The 21,385-nt window shown below is 46.1% G+C and overlaps 1 protein-coding gene across 1 annotated transcript in view; it reads right to left on the reverse strand.

Moving 5' to 3' along the window:
- The window catches only part of smpd3 (sphingomyelin phosphodiesterase 3), a 176,669-nt gene that overhangs the window by 22,386 nt on the left and 132,898 nt on the right, over nt 1-21,385 (reverse strand). The window contains exon 3 of the mRNA XM_052028472.1: nt 1,245-1,320. Coding sequence (XP_051884432.1) covers nt 1,245-1,320 — 76 coding nt within the window. The remainder of the gene's footprint in view (nt 1-1,244; nt 1,321-21,385) is intronic.

Here is a 21,385-nt window from a genome sequence, read left to right on the forward strand (position 1 = left end):
CCTGTCAGGGCCAGTGATTTATCAGCATCTCAGCTGGGATATACCCAGTGATGGAGTGGTCTCTTATCATGTTCATCAAACAGGAGCTTGCAGTTCTGTGCTGCCTGACATTGTCCATCAGCCTCCTCCACACCCTGAACCGACTGTCCTGCTTTTCCATTTGCACTGGGGCTGGACTTTATGCTGTGTTGCATATCAAGTTGCCAAATTGGCTGAAACCCGTCACCTGACACTTGTTCTTCTGGCAACTCATCAGTTCATCAATGGTACTAGTGGAGGGGCAGGATGCTGTTGGTCGCACTTCCCACACTTGGAGTGGCTCTCTACTAATGAGGGATGTGTCTGGTCCCATCTGGGAATGGTCTATTTGGACTCTTGTCCAAATTCCCCCTTCTGAATTTGATCCTCAGAGGTTGGGCCCAACAATCTCGGCACATTAACCATGCCTTCAACATCTTGAACTTGTCCAAACCCAGTAAACCCTCCTCCCACTGCCAGATCTAGATGCTGGGCATAAAGCTCACTTCAGATTCACTTTTGAAGTGCTCCAGGAATAACCAAACTTAGCACACCCTTGGATCTGTAAGCAACTAACATCTTCTGCAGGAGAAAAGGTTGGATATTCTGTATGATAGCTATATCAGACTTGTCCCACACAGTCAGGGTGTGTTGATGGACCTGCCTCAGAAGGGTGTCTTTGAGTGGTTCCTGCAATTCCTTCAGCTGTGATGGAAAGTCATCATAAAAAATTTGCAGCATAGAAATTTTATTTTCCGTGCTCTGGCTCCTTTGTATGGGAGTTTTAAAAGGGCATCATCCTGATTGGTGCTGGAAGCTTTTACAAATGACATTGCAGAGAGCCACCACCAGCTTCAAGAACAGTTACTTCCCTTCAACCATTCGGTTCTTGAACCAACCTGCACAACCCTAATCACTACCTCAATATAGTGACACTATGACCACTTTGATCACTTCTAATTGTGTTCTTTCTTGTAAAAATTGTGTATAATTTATATTTTTCTTGTGAATGCTGCTTTTATGATGCTATGCGCTTGTGATGCTGCTGCAAGCTTTTCATTGCACCTGTGTATACACGTACTTGTGCATATGACAATAAACTCAACGTTGACTTGACACTTGACAAAGAGATCACGAGCCTAAAGCAGGAATGACCCTTTTACAACCAATACCACATATGGTGTGAGTGCAGCGTGTGAGGGGAGGGTTGAATCAGTGAAGCTTACCTGTGAGAGCTTGCAAGTGAGTGCAGGAAATGTATCCCACAATTCTTTGGTCCTGAGATGTGGTTCCAACGTGCACCTTGATGGGAGCAAGTGAAAGTAGGGTTAGAAAGAAGTGTCTCCATCATCATCTCGCTGACAGTTCCTCACTGCCCACCACAGCACCTCATCTGGTCAAGAGACGACTGAGTGCTGACAGCTGCTGGAGTCAAGTTGACACCTTCCAAAAGAAACGTGACAGACCAAACTTTTTCATACCTTCCCACCCCCCGTGGAAAGGTTGTCGAGGCCGAGACTTTCCTCAGTCTGGAGTGAGGGTGCTGGGTGAGAGGAGGAGGCTCTCCCAGAATTGAACAGGACACTACAGCACAGGAACAGGCCCTACAACCTGGAAAGCAATGCTTGCATCCATAAATTACAGTGGAACAAGAACTTTTCCGGTGGAGTGGGTGACTCTGGAGTGCACAACCCCTCCATTGTCTCACACAGACATTTAATGGAGCCTTCTGCTGAAACTGGTAGGGATTTGGAGCAAGGATGGGCCGGGCGGATCCAATCACCTGCTCACTTAAGTCTCCCTACTTGCAGCTCAATCCCCTCCCTCCCTCCTCCCCAGCCCCAGAGCCTGGGATGTCAGAACTGCTGTGAAGGGAGAGGGAGAACCCGGGGGGGGGGGGGTGGGGGGGGTGGTGGTGGAGACAATCAACTGGGAAGTAGAATCAAGAGCATAAACATTTCATCCTGAGCTACAGCAGCTCATGGTTTGCTTCCACAGACGGAAATTGGACTATTCAGATACAAAAGGCAAAAATGACACGCATTCTCAATATTCAGAGAGGGAAAGTGAAGTAATGCTTAGCACCGTGACAGCCAGCGATTGTTGCTAATACACTTCCCTCAGTAACGTGCTGGAGTGTGGATGACAGAACAGCCTCCGATCACCAGGAACCAACACTCAACAATTGACATTATTCTGAATTTAGTACAGATTGAACATTGCACAAGACCTTTATGTTATCTCCTCTCCTTCACACTTCAGGAATGCAGAAATATGAACCCCTCCTGTCACCCAATCCCCTAAGTATTTTCCCCCTTCTTGTCAGTAGTGGGAAATGGTAACCCAGGAGACTGTGATCATCTCTTACCAGTCGGAATGATGCACCTCTACCTCACTAATCAAATAAAGGGGAACTTGTTATTTATTGATGGCTCGTTACTATGTAACTGTACAAAGTTCTCATTATTCAGCAAGGTAAGGTTTAATCATGTTTACATTTACCCGATGGTTTGTTTAGCAGGGTAAGGATTAATCAGTTTGCAACTAGTGATTTAATCCTTTGCAACTTGTTTTATCAAGTTACCAGGGAGCTCCATGATGGTGGGACCCTTGCCTCTGACTGAAGATTGAGACCTGGACATATCTGGGCTTGTGCCCATGTTACAGTCACTGCCCAGGCACCTGAACATTCACAATGGCAGGCGTCAAGCTCAACCCAAGCAAGGCAGCATATCACCTGCCAAATTGGATCAGCATCCTTTGGCTGCTTTTAAAACCGTTTCACAGCATTCACGGGTGGTCTGGCAGGGCTGCCTGTGAAGCTGAAACATAGACTCGTAGAAAACAGGAAGGGAAATATGCAAGTTGTCCCTTCGAGCCTGCTCCACCATTCGATTCCTCCGCGGCTGATCCCAACACCACATTCCCACGCCCTTGGCCCCCACCACCTTGTGAGGTAGAACATTCACCATCCTCTGAGTGAGGCTTGAGTGGGAGCAGCAAGATGGCAGGAGACAGAGGCAGCGTAGGGAAGGGGGAAGAGGTGTCCTTGCCCCACAGCAGGCACTCAGGGGAGGAACTCTGCCTGATGGGAAATGCCCGAGTCACCTTCTCTCACAAACCCTTGCTGCCCAGAGCAGGGGAACTCGTGCCTTTTGGCAGGGGGTGGGTAGCATTTTCTGTGACTCCCTAGGGCCTTTTACTTTTTATGCAACAGATTCCTCCCAGGCTGCAGCAGGTGATACCAGCAACATCTCTCAGTTTGTCAGGAAGGTCATTGAGACTCTCTACGCCAGAAGTAATGCTTATTCACAGCACTTCCGACAGGTGTTCCTACAACCCAGGCTCTGGGGCTGGGGAGGAGTCAGTGGGGGGAGGGAGGGGGTTGAGCTGCAAGTAGGGAGATAGACTTAAGTGAGCAGGTGATTGGATCTGCCCGGCCCATCCTTGCTCCAAATCCCTACCAGAAGTAATCCCTTCCTTCTCCCTCCTAATGGACAGGCAGGATCAGTGAGCTCTAGGTTTTTGCCCAGTTGCAGGTTGCCATGAGCTGCACTCACAATGCTTTGTGTGTTTGCTACCAGCTCCCCGAATGCTATTCATCAATCATAGAACATAGAACAGTACAGCACAGGAACAGGCCCTTCGGCCCACAATGTTGTGCTGAACTAACTAAACGCCTCACCAAACTAATCCCTTCTGTCTACACAATGTCCATATCCCTCCACTCTCTGCACATTCATGTGCCTGTCTAAGAGCCTCTTAAACACCTCTATTGTATCTGCCTCCACCACCACCCCTGGCAGCGCATTTCAGGCACCCACCACTCTCTGTGTAAAAAAAACTTGCCCAGCACATCTCATTTCAACTCCCTCCCCCCAACCCTCACCTTAAATTTATGCCCTCTAGTGTTAGAAATTTCAACCCTGGGAAAAAGATACCAGCTATCTACTCTATCTATGCCTCTCAAAATTTTATAAACTTCTATCAGGTCTCCCCTCAGCCTCCGCCACTCTGGAGAAAACAACACAAGTTTGTCCAACCTCTCCTTATAGCACATGCTATCAATCAAAAAGCAGCGGGCATCATTGGTGTCCAGAAGGTTCACAGCAACAGGAAACGGTCATTCATTGATCCTGTGCTCACACCCTCATGAGCAGCAGAAGACCACATGGCTGAGCTGGAGTGGGGGAGGAGAGTATGAAGATCAGCAACAACCAACCCAGATCTGAACTCAGTTCCATTTGTATCTCAGGGTTGACAGGAACAATGAAGACTTTTCCTTAACTCCTTGGTGTTGGTGCTTCCGAGGAGGGTTCGCCAGCAGCTGTGGCCTGGGAGTCGGAAGGCTGTTGTGCTTCTGTTGGGAATGGCCTCTTGAAGTTGCAACATTCCACGGGAGGGCAGGGCAGATTGGTGAGGCTGCCTTTCTGGCATTTAGGATCTTCCAAGTGTAGATGAGAAAAAAGGAAGTCCAAGGGAGTCAAGTCCTTTCAGGAACTCCAGAGGTAATGCTGAACAAGTAGGAACAGGAAATTCTCTGACTATGACTGGATAGTCAGGGATGGACAAGGCAGAGGCAGGCTTGCTGAACTGAGAGGTAGAGGCGCTATGAAAGAGGGTAGTGTGGCCAAGTGTGCTAAAGGCTGTATTGGAGTATGAGAAGGATGGTTTACTTATCACTTCAATAAGGCCAGTATCAGTGCACAGCTCAGTCATAGATGGGTGGGCAAGGGCCTGAGGGGACCGGAGGTATGGACAGGATCTGCAAGTTCAGGGGTAGGGCGGGGGAACCTCAGGAGAAATTATCTTCTCCAGATCAATGCGCATTCACTGTCTGAAGATGTGGTGGAAGCAGTTGAAAATAAAAGGGTAGATACCTGAGAAGGAGAACATTACAGGGGTATAAGGGGAAGAGCAGGGGTGTGGGACTGAGGTGGCTCTTTGAAAGACCTGTAAAAACTCAATTTCCTCATTCTTTGTGGTGTTATTATCAGCAGGAGTCCTAGGAAGCCTGTACTGCACTCTGAGTAATCTCCTTTGTTGCTCCACAGTAATTTGGTAACAAATCCAGGAAATGTTAGCTGGTTTAAGGATCCAATTAACCCTTAAGGAATAGAATCAACAGATCTTGTTTTAATTCTGAATTTACTTCTGTTCCGTGAAAAAGATCACGCCTGCCACGTGACTGGTTGCTGCCATTGCAGCCCCCTGCCGGAGGATACACTCCCAATTCACAATGAACCCTCGGCTTCCATTCTGCAGTTTGTGGCATCTTGTGCAATAAATTAATTTACTAGATGTGGGCAGAGACAGCTCATTTACATCCGAGGCGATTAGCTCCTGATTTGTTTTTCATTGAGAAACTGCTGAGTATCACAATTTATATTCAGTCCTCATTAAACCAGTATAATGCCCTCTTGCTGGTTTTCTCAGTTAATCAGTTTTATAAGTCGCATAAACAAGCAGCAAAGGCGCCTCTCTCAATGACTCGGGTGCCTTAACTGTGCTTGTGCCTCTGTCGGTTAGTACAATAGTGGGAGCATGGGAACAGCCGCAGCTTGAAGTTCTCCCTATAAACCACTTGTGACATTCCTGTACCCTCAGGGGTCCGAATCTCAAAGCTCCACATCCAACAACACTGTGGGAGTCCCTTCACCTCGAGGACCAGAGCACTTCAAGGAGGTAACTCACCACCAAGAGCAATAAACACTGACCACATATTGTGAATGCAGAAATAAAAATATAAACCCAGGCTGATGTGCACTGTGCTTACCAAGAGAACACCACACTGTTGGAGGTGACATCTTCAGTTAAGGTAATTAGCCAAGTATCTACTCTGTCTATTCCAGTGGTTCATGTGGACCTCATTAACCCTGCACGAGCCATTCAAAAGTCAGGCACTTGATCTGGTGTCCTGGCCACCCCTTCTTGCTCAACCAAATCCAGAGCTAATTAGAGCATTGTTGTACATGCAATCCTGAGTGAAAGTAATCCTGCAATCCTGCAGGAATGTATATGTAAATACTTGTGCATCTTCTGTAGCTGTGACACTTTACTCTGTACTGTTATTGTTTTTACCTGTGCTACATCAATGCACTCTGTACTAACTCAATGTAACTGCACTGTGTAATGAATTGACCTGTACGATCAGTATGCAAGACAAGTTTTTCACTGTACCTCGGACAAGGTGACAATAATAAACCAATACCAATGTACCAAATCTGCCTCACAGCTCCAGAGAACCAGGTTTAATTCCAACCTCCGGTGCTGTCAGTGTGGACTTTGCATGTTCTTCCTGTGACCAAGGATTTCCCCCGGGTGCTCTGGTTTCTTCATCCCAAAGAAGTGTGGGTTAATTGGCTGCTGTAAATTGCCCCTAACGTGTGGTTGAGTGGTGGAATCTGGGGAAAGTTGATGACAATGAGGAGGACAATAAAAAATAGGATTAACGTAGGACTGGAGAAAATGGGTTGCTGATGGTTGGCATAGACTTGGTGGGCTGAAGGACCTGTTCCTGTGCTGTTTCTCTCTATAGCTCAACGAATACCAAAAATAATGGAGTTACATATATTATAAAATACAGCACAATACGCTGGGCTAGAAGGCACTTCATTCAGTGACACAGGTTAAAATGACACTGTACACAAAACCTGCACTAGTTTCCTTTGGGCCTGCTCAGGTGGTGAAGCTACGTTTTTTTGTCTTGGACACAACGGCAAGAGTTGTGTGAGAAGCACAGGCGTACCCAGGCAATCTCTTGGCATGGCAGGAGCTCGTAGGGTGGAGATCCTCACCGGAAGCAGCAGCCACGGGTGAAGGGCATGAACCAGCTTCCACCAGCCATGGTGGGCTGGCCATGGAGGCAGGCACCCCACTCCTCCCACACACAGGTGGGCTTCAAAGCAGTGTAGATGGACACTGGGGCAATGATAAGAGGGGACGTGGGCTCCCCTCCCCCTCACTCCCCCCCCTCATAGAAGACACTACCTGCAAAATGCAAGTTCATCTGGTCCACTGGAGGGTTGAACAAGAATCCATCGATCTCTTACTTGGTGAACTCCCAGGTAGCAGTTCAGGTAGAGTCAGTCCCCTAAGGAACTCTTGAGCAGCCCTTCCTCCTGATAGGACCCTTCCTGGTTAAGGTCCAGCATACATCTGTGCTTCAATATGGCTGCAGCAACATCAAATGTGCACTGTACACTGATAGATGCCACTGTTTTCGTCCCAGTAACTTCTCAACATTGTGCGTCACTTGAAAGTTCTGATCGTGATTGGCCACCAGTTATTCTCAATTGAATTACCTGGCCCCTGATGTGAAACTCCAGTATATATATTTATTTCGGTGTGGGCCAGGTCTTCTGCCCCAACACTAGCACTTACACTGAGATCTGCGTGGGCATCCTGTAAAGTCCTGGTTCACTCCCTAAGCTGCAGCTGCCCCTCTGCTGCCCCAGTGGAATCGTGGTCAAACCTAGCACAGGACAGCGGCCTCGTTCAAACAAATGATGGACAAAGGCAACTAGTTTATTTTCTAATTATTTATGCAAGTTATTTTCAAAATTTTAAATTGATTTTTAGTGTATGAATATGTTGTAGTTTGTAAATCTGTAAAAAGAAAATTACAATCAAATACTAGAGGACGTGCATTTAAAGGGAGAGGGGGAGTCAAGAGGGGGTGTGCGGGGCAAGTATTTTTACACAGCGAGTGGTGGGTGCCTGGAATGGGCTGCCAGGGGGTAGTGATGGAAGCAGATGTGATAGGGGTGTTTAGGAGGCTTTTAGATAGGCACATGGAGGGATGTGGATCACGTGCAGGCAGAAGAGATTTGGTTTAATTTGGTATCATGTTCAGCACAGACATTGTGGGCCAAAGGACCTGTGCCTGTGCTGTACTGTTCTTTGTTCTATGGTCTACGTAATCAGAAATGTAGCAGAAAAACCCGTTTAATATAATTTGAATGGTTTTTCAGCAGAAAGCTGCAAAGATATTTTGTGGAATCAGGAGAATCCTTGGCAAAATGTTATCTGGTGATTCTCTATGCATCACTTTCTGTTAGAGTAAAACATACCAACCTTCAATATGCAACTTATTGTTTCATTGTGCTATAGTTTTATCAGCATTGAGTTAATGTCCCAAAGCACAGCACTTCTCATAGGGTGATACAGTGCCCCCTCAGCTTGTGGCAACCACTGAGCACCCACTTAACTTAATCCCATTTTATGCTTCCCCCCCGCCATTCCCATCAACTCCTCCCCGATTCTACCACTTACCTACACACAAGGGGACGATTTACATCAGCTGATTAATCTACCAACCCACACGTCCTTGGGATCTGGGATGAAAGCAGAGCACCTGAAGGAGGTCCACATGGTGACAGGGAGAGCATGCAAGCTCCACACAGGCAGCACTGGAGGGCAGGATTGATCGTTGGTCACTGGAATTGTGAGGCAGGAGCTCTACCAGCTGGACCACTCATCAACGCCACCACCGCCACCCCCCACCCCCCCTACCCCCAGGGCTGTAGAACTAAATTTTAAAAAGCAATGGTAATTTTAGGAGTCAGCTGTTATTCTGAATCAATAGAGAAGGCTAAAGACTGGAACTGTATTAAATCATTCTAGAGTTTAATTCATGGTACATTTTCTTCAAAGGAGACTGTTACAGAGAGATACAGCACGGAAACAGACCCTTCAGCCCACCGAGTCCATAGGAAGTGGGATTTTGGCTTTTACAGAGAAAGATTAAAGTCAGGGTTGAAAGCAGGGGCTAAGGTTCAGGAGGCTAAATGAGATTATGGAGACCATTTATGTCCATTTTCAGTCTGTTAGACATCCAAAAGGTAAATGTAAATCAAAACAACAGCAGATGCTGGAAATCTGAAATAAAACAGAAAATGCTGGAAACACTCAGTGGGTCAGGCAGCATCTGTGGAGAGAGAAACCTGACCTGCCGAGTATTTCCAGCATTTTCTGTTTTTAATCCAACAGCTAATTTCTCATTTCTCCGTTCACCATTTTTATTCCTGCCACTGTGTGACACCTTGAACTGTTACATTTCCCGTTGTGATACCATCAAGGTTGGACAAAAGTGCTACAAGAGCCGGCATGGAAGCACCACATAAGCATAGAGTCATAGCACACAGAAACAGGCCCTTTGGCCCACCATGTCCATGCTGACATCGTAAATCTATGCCCCCTGATATTATCTCTACTGTGGCGATAGGTTTCTACTTATTTATCCACCTAAGACTGCGTGTAGGCACACAGTCACAACTGCATGAAAACCCAAGCATCTACGTAGCTGAAGATCATATCTCCATGTGGTAAGATTAGGCAAGTTCCCTTTCTCTGGTTTAGAGTTCTCTGTCTGAGGCCTTGTACGGACTGACACATCATACAGTAGCAGAATAACAGGGAGATTCCAGGATGACACCTCCCCCCAGCTCACCCCTCTCTTACCAACACCACAATCCCCACTTGCACTTTCATAATGGACCACAATTGATCTCTGATTGGCAGCGTTCTCTGAAGTGAAAAAGAAAAGGTCACAGCAGAGCCTCATCTGGCAAGAATCAATCTGACATTTGGTTTGTGTTTGCGAGCAGCTCATTACACTCAGTGATGGAGATGACGCATTCAATTGCTCCTTAATGAGAAAATGGAATTAGTTGCTAGGGACTGGAATCCTGAGCTGGAATATTGTGTTTTTTGAATCTGATGAGTTGCCACTCAGATAAAGAAAAATTATAATTTCAACATTTAGCGCTGACTACCAAAGGCTTTGAAGCATTTCACCACTTGACAATATTTAGTGGGAATGCAAAATTAGCTGCTCTTTTTTAAATAAACTAACTCCAAACTATTATATGATGGTCAATGCCTATCCTGCTGAATAAACAGCTAAACACAATTTGCATTTATATAGTGTCTTACCACATCCAAAAGCTCTTCACAGGATGGATTGCAGTGATTTTGCACACAGCTCACACAAACAGCAATGAGATAGCTGCTTTAAAATATACAAGCAGATGCTGGAAGACCTCACTAGGTCAGGCAGAATCAGTTGAGAGAAAGGCCAGTTCTGTTTCAGGTTAGCCTGAGGCACAATGGCACAGCAAGCAGAGCTGCTGCCTCACAGCTCCAGGAACCTGGGTTTGATTCTGACCTCAAGTGCTGTCTGCGTGGAGTTTGCACGATCTCCTTGTGACCATGTGGGTTTCCTTTGGGTGTTGGAGTTCTCTCCCACGTCCCAAAGACATATGGGTTAGCAGACTGATCGGCCATTGTAAAATTGGCTAGTGTATGTGGGTGGGAGGGGAATCAGGGATGCCACATAAGAGAGCATAAATTACAGTGAGTTAATTGGGAGAATGGGATTGCTCTGAGAGAAGGCACAGACCCAATAGGCTGAAGGGCCTCCTTCTATATCTTATGAAAATATGAACATGAAAGTTAGCTGAGGAAGAATGCTCGGCAGAATATTTACACCCAATCCGTCAGAGGGAAGGAGCTCTGAATGTGGCAGCCTGGTTGGTATGCTGAGTAGGACTTGAACCCACAGCCCTGGAATTGCAATGCCAGTGCCAGGGCATGGTCTGCTCATCCAGAACTCAGCTGCACAAATACTAACTCACACCCAATGCTGTTTACCCATCACCTCTGTTCTCTACGTGGGCCCTGGGTCCAAGAATGCCTTTAAGTTTCTTATCCGGATTCCTCCATTCCCTCAACCCTTCCAATCTCGATAACTTTCTCCAGCCTTGCAACACCCTGAGATCTCTGTACTAATCCAATTCTAGTTGTTTGCACAATCCTGATACTAATCACTCTGACGCTAGCTCCTGTGCCTTCAGCTGACTAAGCCCGAAGCTCTATAATTCCCCCTCTAAACTTCTATGCCCCTGCCTCTGTCTGTCTCTCTGCAAGATGTTGTTCATCCTTTTGTCAAGGTTATTGAATCTGATACCTGCCATTAGAAACAGATTCTTATTTACTTCAACAAAACCCCCCAAACCCCTCATGATTTTGAACATATCTATTAAATCTTTTGTCCACTTTCACTGCAATCATCACAACAATCCCAGTTTCTCTCATCTGTCTACAAACTTTTCTGACTTTTATCAGTACTGAAATTACTTTTGCTGAGTACAGCAATTTACTGTCATCATTTAAATTGCCTGCTGAGTGGATAAAGGGGAACCAGATGATGAAGTATATTCCAGAATGCATTCAACAAGGTGCCACATACAAGATAAAATCCAGCAGTGTTGGGGATAATATATTGGCATGGATACGTGAGTGGCTAATAGAGAGTTAGGATAAATGGTTCCTTTTCAGATTTGCAATCAGTAACTAGCAGGGATCAGTGCTGCGGCCTCAACTATTTATAATCTGATTTAATGACTCAGATGAAGGGACTGAGCCAAATTTCTGATACCATAGATGGGTTAGCAAAATGTGTGGAGGATACAAAGGGTCTGTAAAGGGATATGGATAGGTTAGATGAGTGGGCAATAAGTTGGCAGAAGGTGTATAATGTGGGAAAATGTGATGTTATCCACTTTGGAAGGAAGAATGAAAAAGCAAATTATTATTTCAAAGCAGTGAGACTACAAAATGTAGGGGTCTCGAGATATGAAACACAAAGGGTTGGCATGAGGTGCAGCAAGTAATTCGGAAACCTAATGGAATGTTGGCCTTTACTGAAAAGGGTAAGGAAGTTCAGGAGGTTTTGATGTATTTTACAAGGTGAGTCTGCACCTGGAGGACTGTGTACAGTTGTAGTCTCTGTATTGAAGGAAGGATGTGGCACTGGAGGCAGTGTAGAGAAGGTTCCTGGGGTGAAGGGGTTGACGTCTGAAGAGACGTTGAGCAGTTTGGGCCCAAACAGTGGAGTTCAGAAGAATGAGGTGATCTTATTGAAATGTGCAAGATGCTGAGGGGACAGACAGGGTGGATGATGAGAGGATGTTTCCTCTTGTGGGATTGTCTAGAATTAGAGGCACAGTTTCTGAATAAGGGGTTATATTGTATTTCTTTATGTCATAAAAGGGGGCTATTTTGACCATGGAATCTATATTAGCTCCCAGTGTAAGCACATCAATCCCCCTCCCCACACATGACCATTAACCCCCTCCCCACCAAATCCCCTACCACCCAACTACACTAGGCAGAATTTACAAAGGCCAATTAATCTACCAACCAGCACACCTCTGGGATGTGGAAGGAAACTGGAGCACCTGGTGGAAACTCACACAGTCACAGGGAGAACGTGCAAGCTCCACACAGACAGAACCGGAGGTCAGGATCAAATCATTCAGAGTTCCATTCTCAGCAACCTTCCCAGTGCTGGCAGAATCTGTTATAACAGGACCTTGACACTGGTTCCCTGTCTCTTTCCAGAACCCCAACCTAATTATTGTTCCCCATCGATCCTAGTAATAGCCCAACTAACCAAACGCCACATTTACTCTCCTACCAATCCATTTATTCCTTGACCAGAATGAGGTGATCTTATTGAAGTGTATAAGATTCTGAGGGGGATTGACAGCGTGGATGGTGAGAGGATGTTTCCCCTTGTGGGATTGTCGGGAATTAGAGTATACCCTGAACTGGTCCCCAACGTCCAGTAGAAGCTCACAACTCCATCCCCATCCCCAGTAAACCCTACATGCTCTTTGTCTGCTGCTCACAAATCTTCCTGCCCACCGTGGTCTTTAAAATTAGAATTTAAAAAAAAAATCAAATAAATAATACAGGACTAAACAATACCAATTAATGTCACTCATTTATAGTTTATATGGAATAAACTGTTGCAATATCTGATCATTGGTAAAAATCCTAACCTACCAGGCAGGCACGGTAGTGTGGTGGTTAGCATAACACTATTACAGCACCACCGACCCGGGTTCAATTCCGGCCGCTGTCTGTAAGGAGTTTGTACGTTGTCCCCGTGTCTGCGTGGGTTTCCTCTGGGTGCTCCGGTCTCCTCCCACATTCCAAAGACGTATGGGTTAGGAAGTTGTGGGCATGCTATGTTAGCGCCGGAAGCATGGCGGCACTTGTGGGCTGCCCCCAGAACACTCTATGCAAAGATGCATTTCACTGTGTGTTTCAATGTACGTGTGACTAATAAAGATATCTACCAATTGTTACAGCAGAACAGGACTAGAGAGTCAGAGAATCAGACGGCAGGAAAACAGGCCTTTCGGTCCACTGAGTTCGTACCAGCTATCATCCACACATTTATAATAATCTCATTTTACTCTCCCTACATTCCCATCAATGCCCCCTAGATTCTACACAAGCCTACACAGCAGGGGTAGTTTACAACAATTCAATTAGGAGACACAAGAGAGACTGCAGATGCTTTAAATCTGGAACAATGCACACAAAATGCTGGAGGAACTCAGCAGGTCAGGCAGCATCTATGGAGGGAAATGAACAACATGGTCCTGATGAAGGGTCTCGGCCCGAAATGTCAACTGTTCATTTCCCTCCATAGATGCTGCCTGACCTGCTGAGTTCCTCCAGCATTTTGTGTGCGTTACAACAACCAATTAGTCTACCAAAGCGCACACCTTCAGATGTGGGAGGAAACCGGAGCAATGGAGGAAAGCCACGCAGTCATAGGCAGCGCACAGACAGCACCCAAGGTCAGGACTAAACCGGAGTCGCTGGAGCTGAGAGGCAGCAGCTCTACCTGCTGCGCCACTGTGTGGTGATAAAATTGTGTGAGAGATAAAATCTCTCTATCGTGAGATAACACTTCCACAACTCATTCCGACCATCTGCATGGGAGTGAAAACAGGTAATGCTGGAGACAGTGGAGGCCGGTCAGGCAGTATCTGTGGAGAGAGAAGCAGTTAATGTTTCAGATCCCACATCCTTCCTCAGGACAGCAAAAGAGAGAAGACAAGTTTGTTTTCAATAACAGAGAAGGTGCGGGGGCGGTGGGGGGGAATGGGGAGAATTAAGGGAATACCTCTGACAGGGTGAGACCAAGTGTGTTAATGGAGCAGTGGTAGTAGGAGGAGATCATGTTTCTTTGTGCAATGAGCTGCTATGAGCAAGGCTGTGGGACATACCCAGCAGGGCATACCGTACACTGAAAGAAAAAGTGAACCAAAATGACAGGCAGAAATGGCCAATTCTGACACAGACAGAAAACTGAGTGAATTACCTAAAGGTGGAGAATTTGATATCGAGTCCAGAGGTTCCAAGTGCCGAGACGGGAGATGGGTTGTTGTTCCTCAAGCTTACATTGGGCCTTGTTGTGACAGTGCAGGAGGACACAGACCAATAGGGCAGAGTGGGAGTGGGATGGTGAGTTAGCGTGGCAGGAAACTGGAACCTCAGGATCACTCCTGCATATTGAACTGCAGTGCTCTGCAAAGCGATCTCCCATTCTGCATTTGGTTTCTCCATTGTAGGAGGACCACATTGTGAACACTGAAGGCAATACACTAGATAGGTGCAAGCAAATCACTGCTTCACCTGGGAAGACTGTTTGGGTCCCTGGATAGTGGGAAGGAAGAGGTGAAAGGAGAAGTGTTGCATTGCTTGCTGTAACAAGTGCCATAACAAGGGGAGTGGTAGGTGGGGATGGAAAAACAGATCAGGGAGTCTTGAAGGGAACTGTCCCCTCAAAATGCTGAAAGGGGAGAGGGCAATACGTGTCTGGTGGATGAATCTTGTTGTAGTTGGGGGAGGTTGCAAAGGATGATCCATTGAATGTGGAGGCTGATGGTAAGGAAGGTAAGGACCGGGAGAACTCTGTCCTTGCTCAGTCCAGGAGGAAAGGGGCTGAGAAAAGAATGGTGGGACATAGATGAGAGGGCTCTATGCATGATGATAGAGGGGAAGGGTCTCAGACCTGAAATGTTGACTGCTTCTCTTTCCACAGATGCTGCCTGACCTGAGAGTTTCCAGTATTTTCTGTTCTTCCAGCATCTGTAGACTTTTGATTTTCATCAATGGAATGGGAGCTCCACTGGTTTTAAGTACTATATACAGTATATTGGCAGTGGGATCAAATCTGCTTAACATCACACTATCTTCAAGTAACTATGCTGACGGATCCTTCTCTCAGTGATAACGTAGATGGGCCACTTTGTGGGAGAGTCGGCTTGCTGGAAGAGCTGAGCAGAACACTGGCTCCACCGCTCCCGCAGCTGGGCTTCTTGTTAGACTACTTCATCTTCAGATTACTTTCTAACACATTTAGATGCCACTGCTGGAGCTTCTACTGAATCAGCCCATGACGAGCACTCAGTGCTGAGCTGGTGGCCAGTTCCACTGAAACTTTGATTCTTTTGAGGGTTGTGGCTTTGAGGTTTGACCTGTGCTTGCTTTCTCTGGTGCCTGATGGTACTTGTACACTGGGTCATATTTGGCTATTAAACATGGGTAGGAAATAGGGAGCAAGCAAAGGCTCTGCTTCAATTAGTTCAAGATTCATTATTCGGCACTGTCTCGGTGAAGAGGGTCCTGTTCTAATTGTGGCTCTCTCCCTGCATTCGTTCAGTGCTTGATGAATCGCCAGTGCCAAGCAGGTATATTCTTTGGGGCTCATTAGGCTGAGGGATGACAGTGTTCAAAAGGAAGCAATAATTCTGTTAGCTCCACTGCAGTCCCAAGATTGCTAAGGGAAGGCAACATATCAATTGACAATGATGGTAAGATTCTTTAAATTCCAGGAAAAGGTGGCTAATTAGAGAAGATAGATTCTACAATTTAGACTGAGATTGGAATTGTAAACGGTGGGAAAATCTGTTTCCACTACCTTTGTTCCCTCATTTATAAAGCTTTCAGCAGTTCCTCAAGGCAAGTGCCAGTAACACGCAGCACTCACTGAAGCAGGCTCCGACAACCATTATTTTTGTCTGAAAGGCACACTCATCCTGAAAGTATGCCGTCTCTTACTTTGTACGCTGTGAATTGTGCTGAAATGGATAATTTTTATCACTCACATGGCAATTATGAGCTGAAAATTTACAAAACCCAAAAACATCCCTGAACCTGCAGCAAGTCTGACATTTTAAAATTCTGAATCACTGCCGTGTTTGACATTCATTCGCACCCTCATTTATGTGGTCCCTCATTTTTTGCTTATTCTCTCATTTGTCCTCACTTTCACATCCATTCTGCATTTTCTTCCCACTTTCCTTCCTCCTCGCCCTTGATTTCACTATTTCTCATGTTTTCTCCACTTACTCTTCTCCCTTTTACACCATGGACAGACCATCTGATTTTCTTTTTCTTTTCCTGTCAGTGTGAAATTCTTGCCTTTTCACCCTTCAGTTTATCGAACTTATTATGAAAGCATCTAAACAATTACTTTCTTATCATGGAATCACACAGGAGGAGGCTGACAGAGGTGTGCAGAATTAAGTGGGGCATAGTTAGGGCGGATGATGTGAAACCTTCCCCTAAAACCAGAGGGCATAAGTCTAAGGTGAGGAGTGAGAGGGTTTGAGGGGAGGAATTTTTTCACCTGTTTGGAATCAGGAACACACTGCCAGAGAAGGTGGTGGAGAGAGGTACTCCAACAACATTTAAAAAGTATCCAGACAAGTGCTTGAATTGCCAAGGCATAGTTGGCCATGGACCAAGTGCTGGTAAATGGGATTAGTATAGATGGGTACTTGATGGTTGGCATGGATATGGTGGGCCGAAGGGCCTGTTTCTGTGTGACTTTATGAGCATGGAAACAGGGTCCTTCACCCCTCTGATTTCATGCTGACTGTCAAGCATCCACTTACACGAATGCTACATTTTAATCTCTCCACATTATTGTCGACTCCCCCCAGAGCCTACCACTCACTTATGCACTAAGGAGCAATTTACAGTGGCCAATTAACCTACCAACCTGCATGTCTTTAGGATGTGGGAGGAAGCCAGAGCATCCAGAGGAAATCCACAGGGTGCAAACTCCACACAGACAGCACCAGAGGTCAGGATCAAAGCCAGGATGCTGGAGCTGTGAGACTGCAGCTCCACTGGATGCACTGCTGTGGTGTGCCAAGTTCCACATTCTAACCAATTTCTGGGTAAGTACGTGTATGTAAGTGTACGATGTATGGCATAAGCCCAAATGCCCAATGTTACTGAGTGGTTGAATAAACCTGTTGCAAGTGTTGTAGCAGCTCTCTGTGTGTTGGTGTGCTTCTCTATGTACACTGGGCAGGCACAGTAGTGTAGCAGTTAGCGTAACGCTTTACAGTACCAGCGACCCAGGTTCAATTTCGGCCACTGTCTGTAAGGAGTTTGTACGTTCTCCCCATGTCTGCATGGGTTTCCTCTGGGTGCTCTGGTTTCCTCCCACATTCCAAAAACGTACGGGTTAGGAAGTTGTGGGCATGCTATGTTGGCGCCGGAAGTGTAGTGACACTTGCGGGCTGCCCCCAGAACACTCTACGCAAAAGATGCATTTCACTGTGTGTTTCGATGTACATGTGACTAATAGAGATATCTTATCTTACACTGCCTTGCTCAGGGTTGAAGTTAGCAACATGTACAAATTGACAAAGAGAAAAGATGATCAACAAGTAAAAGGTGGTGGAAGATTAGCACAAGAAAGAAAAGTCTTTGAATCAGCCAGGAAGTACTTGTTAGGTGCATCTCGAAGCTCACAGCAACTTTGGCCTCACACAAGGGTTAGTCCATAGAAAACACTGCATTGTGCCAAACAGGGGTAATTGGATAAAAAGTACAGGGACAGAGTGAGATTGTGCACAACAGTCCTCAAGCAGAAGAGTGGCAACAGAACAAAATGGGTGCTCAGGCTCTAGCTAATTGCACTGGAAGCTTTTGGTGTGTGAAAGAATCAACTCTTGACAGTGCTCTGAAACAGACCATTGCTGCAATGGTTGAAGAAGGCATCTGAAGGGCATCTGCGGATGCGCAACGAACGCTGGCCTTGCCAACAACACCGCATCCCGAAAAATGAACGTTTAACTAAGGCACACCGATTTTAACTCAACTTTCCCAACTGAAAGATGCCCGGGCAAGGTGTAAAAAGGACACTCTTCTCTTTCTCACCGGTTTGGTTAGATTAAAGTCAGATCAAGAGCCAATCTTCAAGCTAAATTCTTGTTTCAGCAATAAACTACCAACCCCGAAACCTCCTGTGGTAATCACGAGACAAAGCGTGGGTTTGGTAACCAGACAGAACCGTGCTGGCTGAAACAATAGTGTCTGCAGCCTGATACTGCTTTGAGAAAGCGACTTAATCCATTGAAGGTAAACCATCGACACATGGAATTATTGGGAATTCCAGCTGAATGGGTAACAGCTGGAAAAATTATTGTTTACACATCGCTGTTCTGTTTCCTGACATTTACTCACCAGATTCTGCACCCAAAGGCCAGGAGGGAAAGGGCCTTCTCTTGCATTATTTATAGCAGTCAGCAAAGCAGCTTAGAGTACTCATGTAGATATGATTATTCAGTAAATCGTTCATCCGTGCAGAGGTCAGGTTACCAGTGGTCATAATCTTAAAGCTGACACATCTGGTAACGGAGACCCCACAGAACAGAACGTTCTCTTTCTGGACGTCATTTATCCACTTTCATACAAGAACTCACCCACACTGGTAAGAGGGCCCAAGATGAAGAGGTTGCCATTTACTAGTTTCAAGATTAGGGAGCAGCCGTTTTAAACTGAGGTGCATAGGGACTTCCTCTTGCAGAGGGCGGTGAATTTCTGGAGTTCTCTACCCTGGAGAGTTGTGGAGGCTGGATCACTGGGGGAGGTCTTAAAGAGGAAGCAGATGAATTTTCAAAGGACCTGGGGAACTAGCACAGAGGAGGAGAGGATGGCTGGATCAGATCAGCCATAATCATACGAATGGTGGGGCAGGCTTGAAGGGCCGAGTGGCCTACTCCTGTTCCTGTGTTCTTATTGTGCTAGGAAAGGGTGTATTTTTGGCCCCAGCCAAGTCCAGACTCAATGGCTAACAAACCTAGTCAGTGGTGTGGTGTGCTGACACAGGAGCTGGAAAACGTCTTTAACTTCACTGCCTCTAAGGCAATAAAAGAAGCTGACAGCATTTTAACCTGATGGCAGTTTGCTGGAGAAGGAGATGCAAAGAAAAACTGAACGAAGGTGTGAGCTGGCTGGAACACTCACCTCCATGTCAGTAGACTGTGAGATCAACCCTGCCCACTCCAGAGGCTTGAACACACTCATCCATACACAAACACACACACAAATGCCAACATGCACAAACACACACACTGTGCACACACACACCGCCCACACACATGCACAAACAGCAACACACACACACCACATGCACAAACACACACATACAAACACTGACATGCACAAACACACAACATACGCACACACCTACAGTGGACACACACACAACACTGCAAGGCCATTCACAAACATCAACGCTGCACAAATATACAAACGTACACACACCAAACACCCACACATTGCACACAGATACACATGCACACATACACATTGCATGCAGATACATACACACAAACACATTGTGCACAAACACACACACACACTGTACACTAAGATACAGATGTGCACACATCCATACACACACATACACACTACACACAAACATACACAAATGCACATACTACACACAAACACACACCTCACACAATCTGCAAGCACACACATACATTACACCACACAAACTGCACACACCACTCACAAACATACACTCACTGCATTTACACACCATATGCCAACACACACACACACACACACACACACACACACAATTGCAACAGGAGTACAGCCCTCCAGCCTGTTCCACCATTTAACAAGCTGGTGGTTGATTGATTTGATCTTGGCTTTGACCCCACTGATCCCTATAGCTCTAAATTTCCTTAAAGTTAAAACCCTGCCCCAGCTTCAGGTAATTGTGTTGTCTGTTCCTCCCCTGCCCAATTCCCCTGTTTTTGTACTTGCCAACGAGAGGACACTGCCCTGAAACACTACCTCTGCCTCTGTCAGGTTTCAAGCACCGACAGTACTTTGCTGTTGAGGTTGCAGGGCCTTTGCCACAGGTGGTGACGGGACTGGGCTGGCCCAGCTGCACTCTGTCAGCAGAGCACGGCAGGAGGAGCCCTCCTTCGTCAGATCAGTGCAGTAATAAACAGCCTGCTCACTCCTCACCTCCACCGTCGTTCTCACTGTCACCCTCGGGTGATTTCTATCTACATTATCGCCTGCTGAATCAGAGGCAACAGACACACAGCCCACAGATATTAAATGAAATCTCCAGTGAGTTAAAATGGAAGCTGTGAGTCATTCAGCTCCTCAACATAAACTTAATAACACACCTGCTGCGAGTTTACAGGACCGACACTGGTGAGAGCAAAGCTAGGTGGAGATTTGCTGAAAGCTGCAGCTAGTTAACACTATAACTGGCCTCAAAGCAAAGGAAGAGTTGGAAACACAGCTATTCCCCTTGCCCTGGGGAACTGGTGCAAGAAGCCTTCATTCTATGGCTGTGAAGTGCTTGACCATGAGAGAGATGTTCCAGTGTAAGTATGGGGGCCAAAGAGCGGAATAGGTTTCCAGATTGGGTCTTGTAAACAGTCTATGCATGCATGCATACACACACTCATGCACACACAGATGCACACGTACAGACAGAAATAGGTGCACACGCAAACAAAAATACGTGCAAGTGTGCAGACACATGCAAAAATATACACATGCACATTAAAACATACACAAACATGCATACACACACACTCATACCTACACTCACATACACACAAACAAAAGCACACACGTATGCTTGCACACACACAAACACATACCAACACTCTCAACTTGGGCTTGGCTCACATAGTTAACTGGCAAAGGGACAGGCAGAGGAGCATTGGTTAATGCATGAATTAGTTGTCTACACATAGATGAAAGAACATGGAAACTCATTCATATGCAGCTGTCTTGATGAATAAAAAATAAATGCCATGGATATACACACTTAGCTTCAGAAGCAGGAACTGCTGCTCTGGCAAGCACTGGGAAAGAGGGTGAATGGTGAGGTATGAAAGAGACAGGTTTTTGGATTCACCCTCGAGAACAGAGGGCCGAGAGATATTGATAAAGCAAAGTGGACATGTGGCCAATTCACCAGAAACACCAGACCTGGTTTCTTTCCATCACAGAAACAGAAAACACCAGAAAAACTCAGCAGCTCAGGCAGGGTCTGTGAAAGGAGGAAGATAGTTAATATTTCAGGTTGATGATCTTTCATTAGAATGAGGAAAAACTAGAAATTGAATTTAAGTTGCAGAGAAGGGAAAGGGGGTAGAGAACATCAGTGATAGGATGGAGACCAAAAGAGACTGAATGACACAAGAGGTGATGGTGC

This window comes from Pristis pectinata, chromosome 13 (genome assembly GCF_009764475.1).
Source record: "Pristis pectinata isolate sPriPec2 chromosome 13, sPriPec2.1.pri, whole genome shotgun sequence".
In the NCBI taxonomy this organism is placed as follows: domain Eukaryota; kingdom Metazoa; phylum Chordata; class Chondrichthyes; order Rhinopristiformes; family Pristidae; genus Pristis; species Pristis pectinata.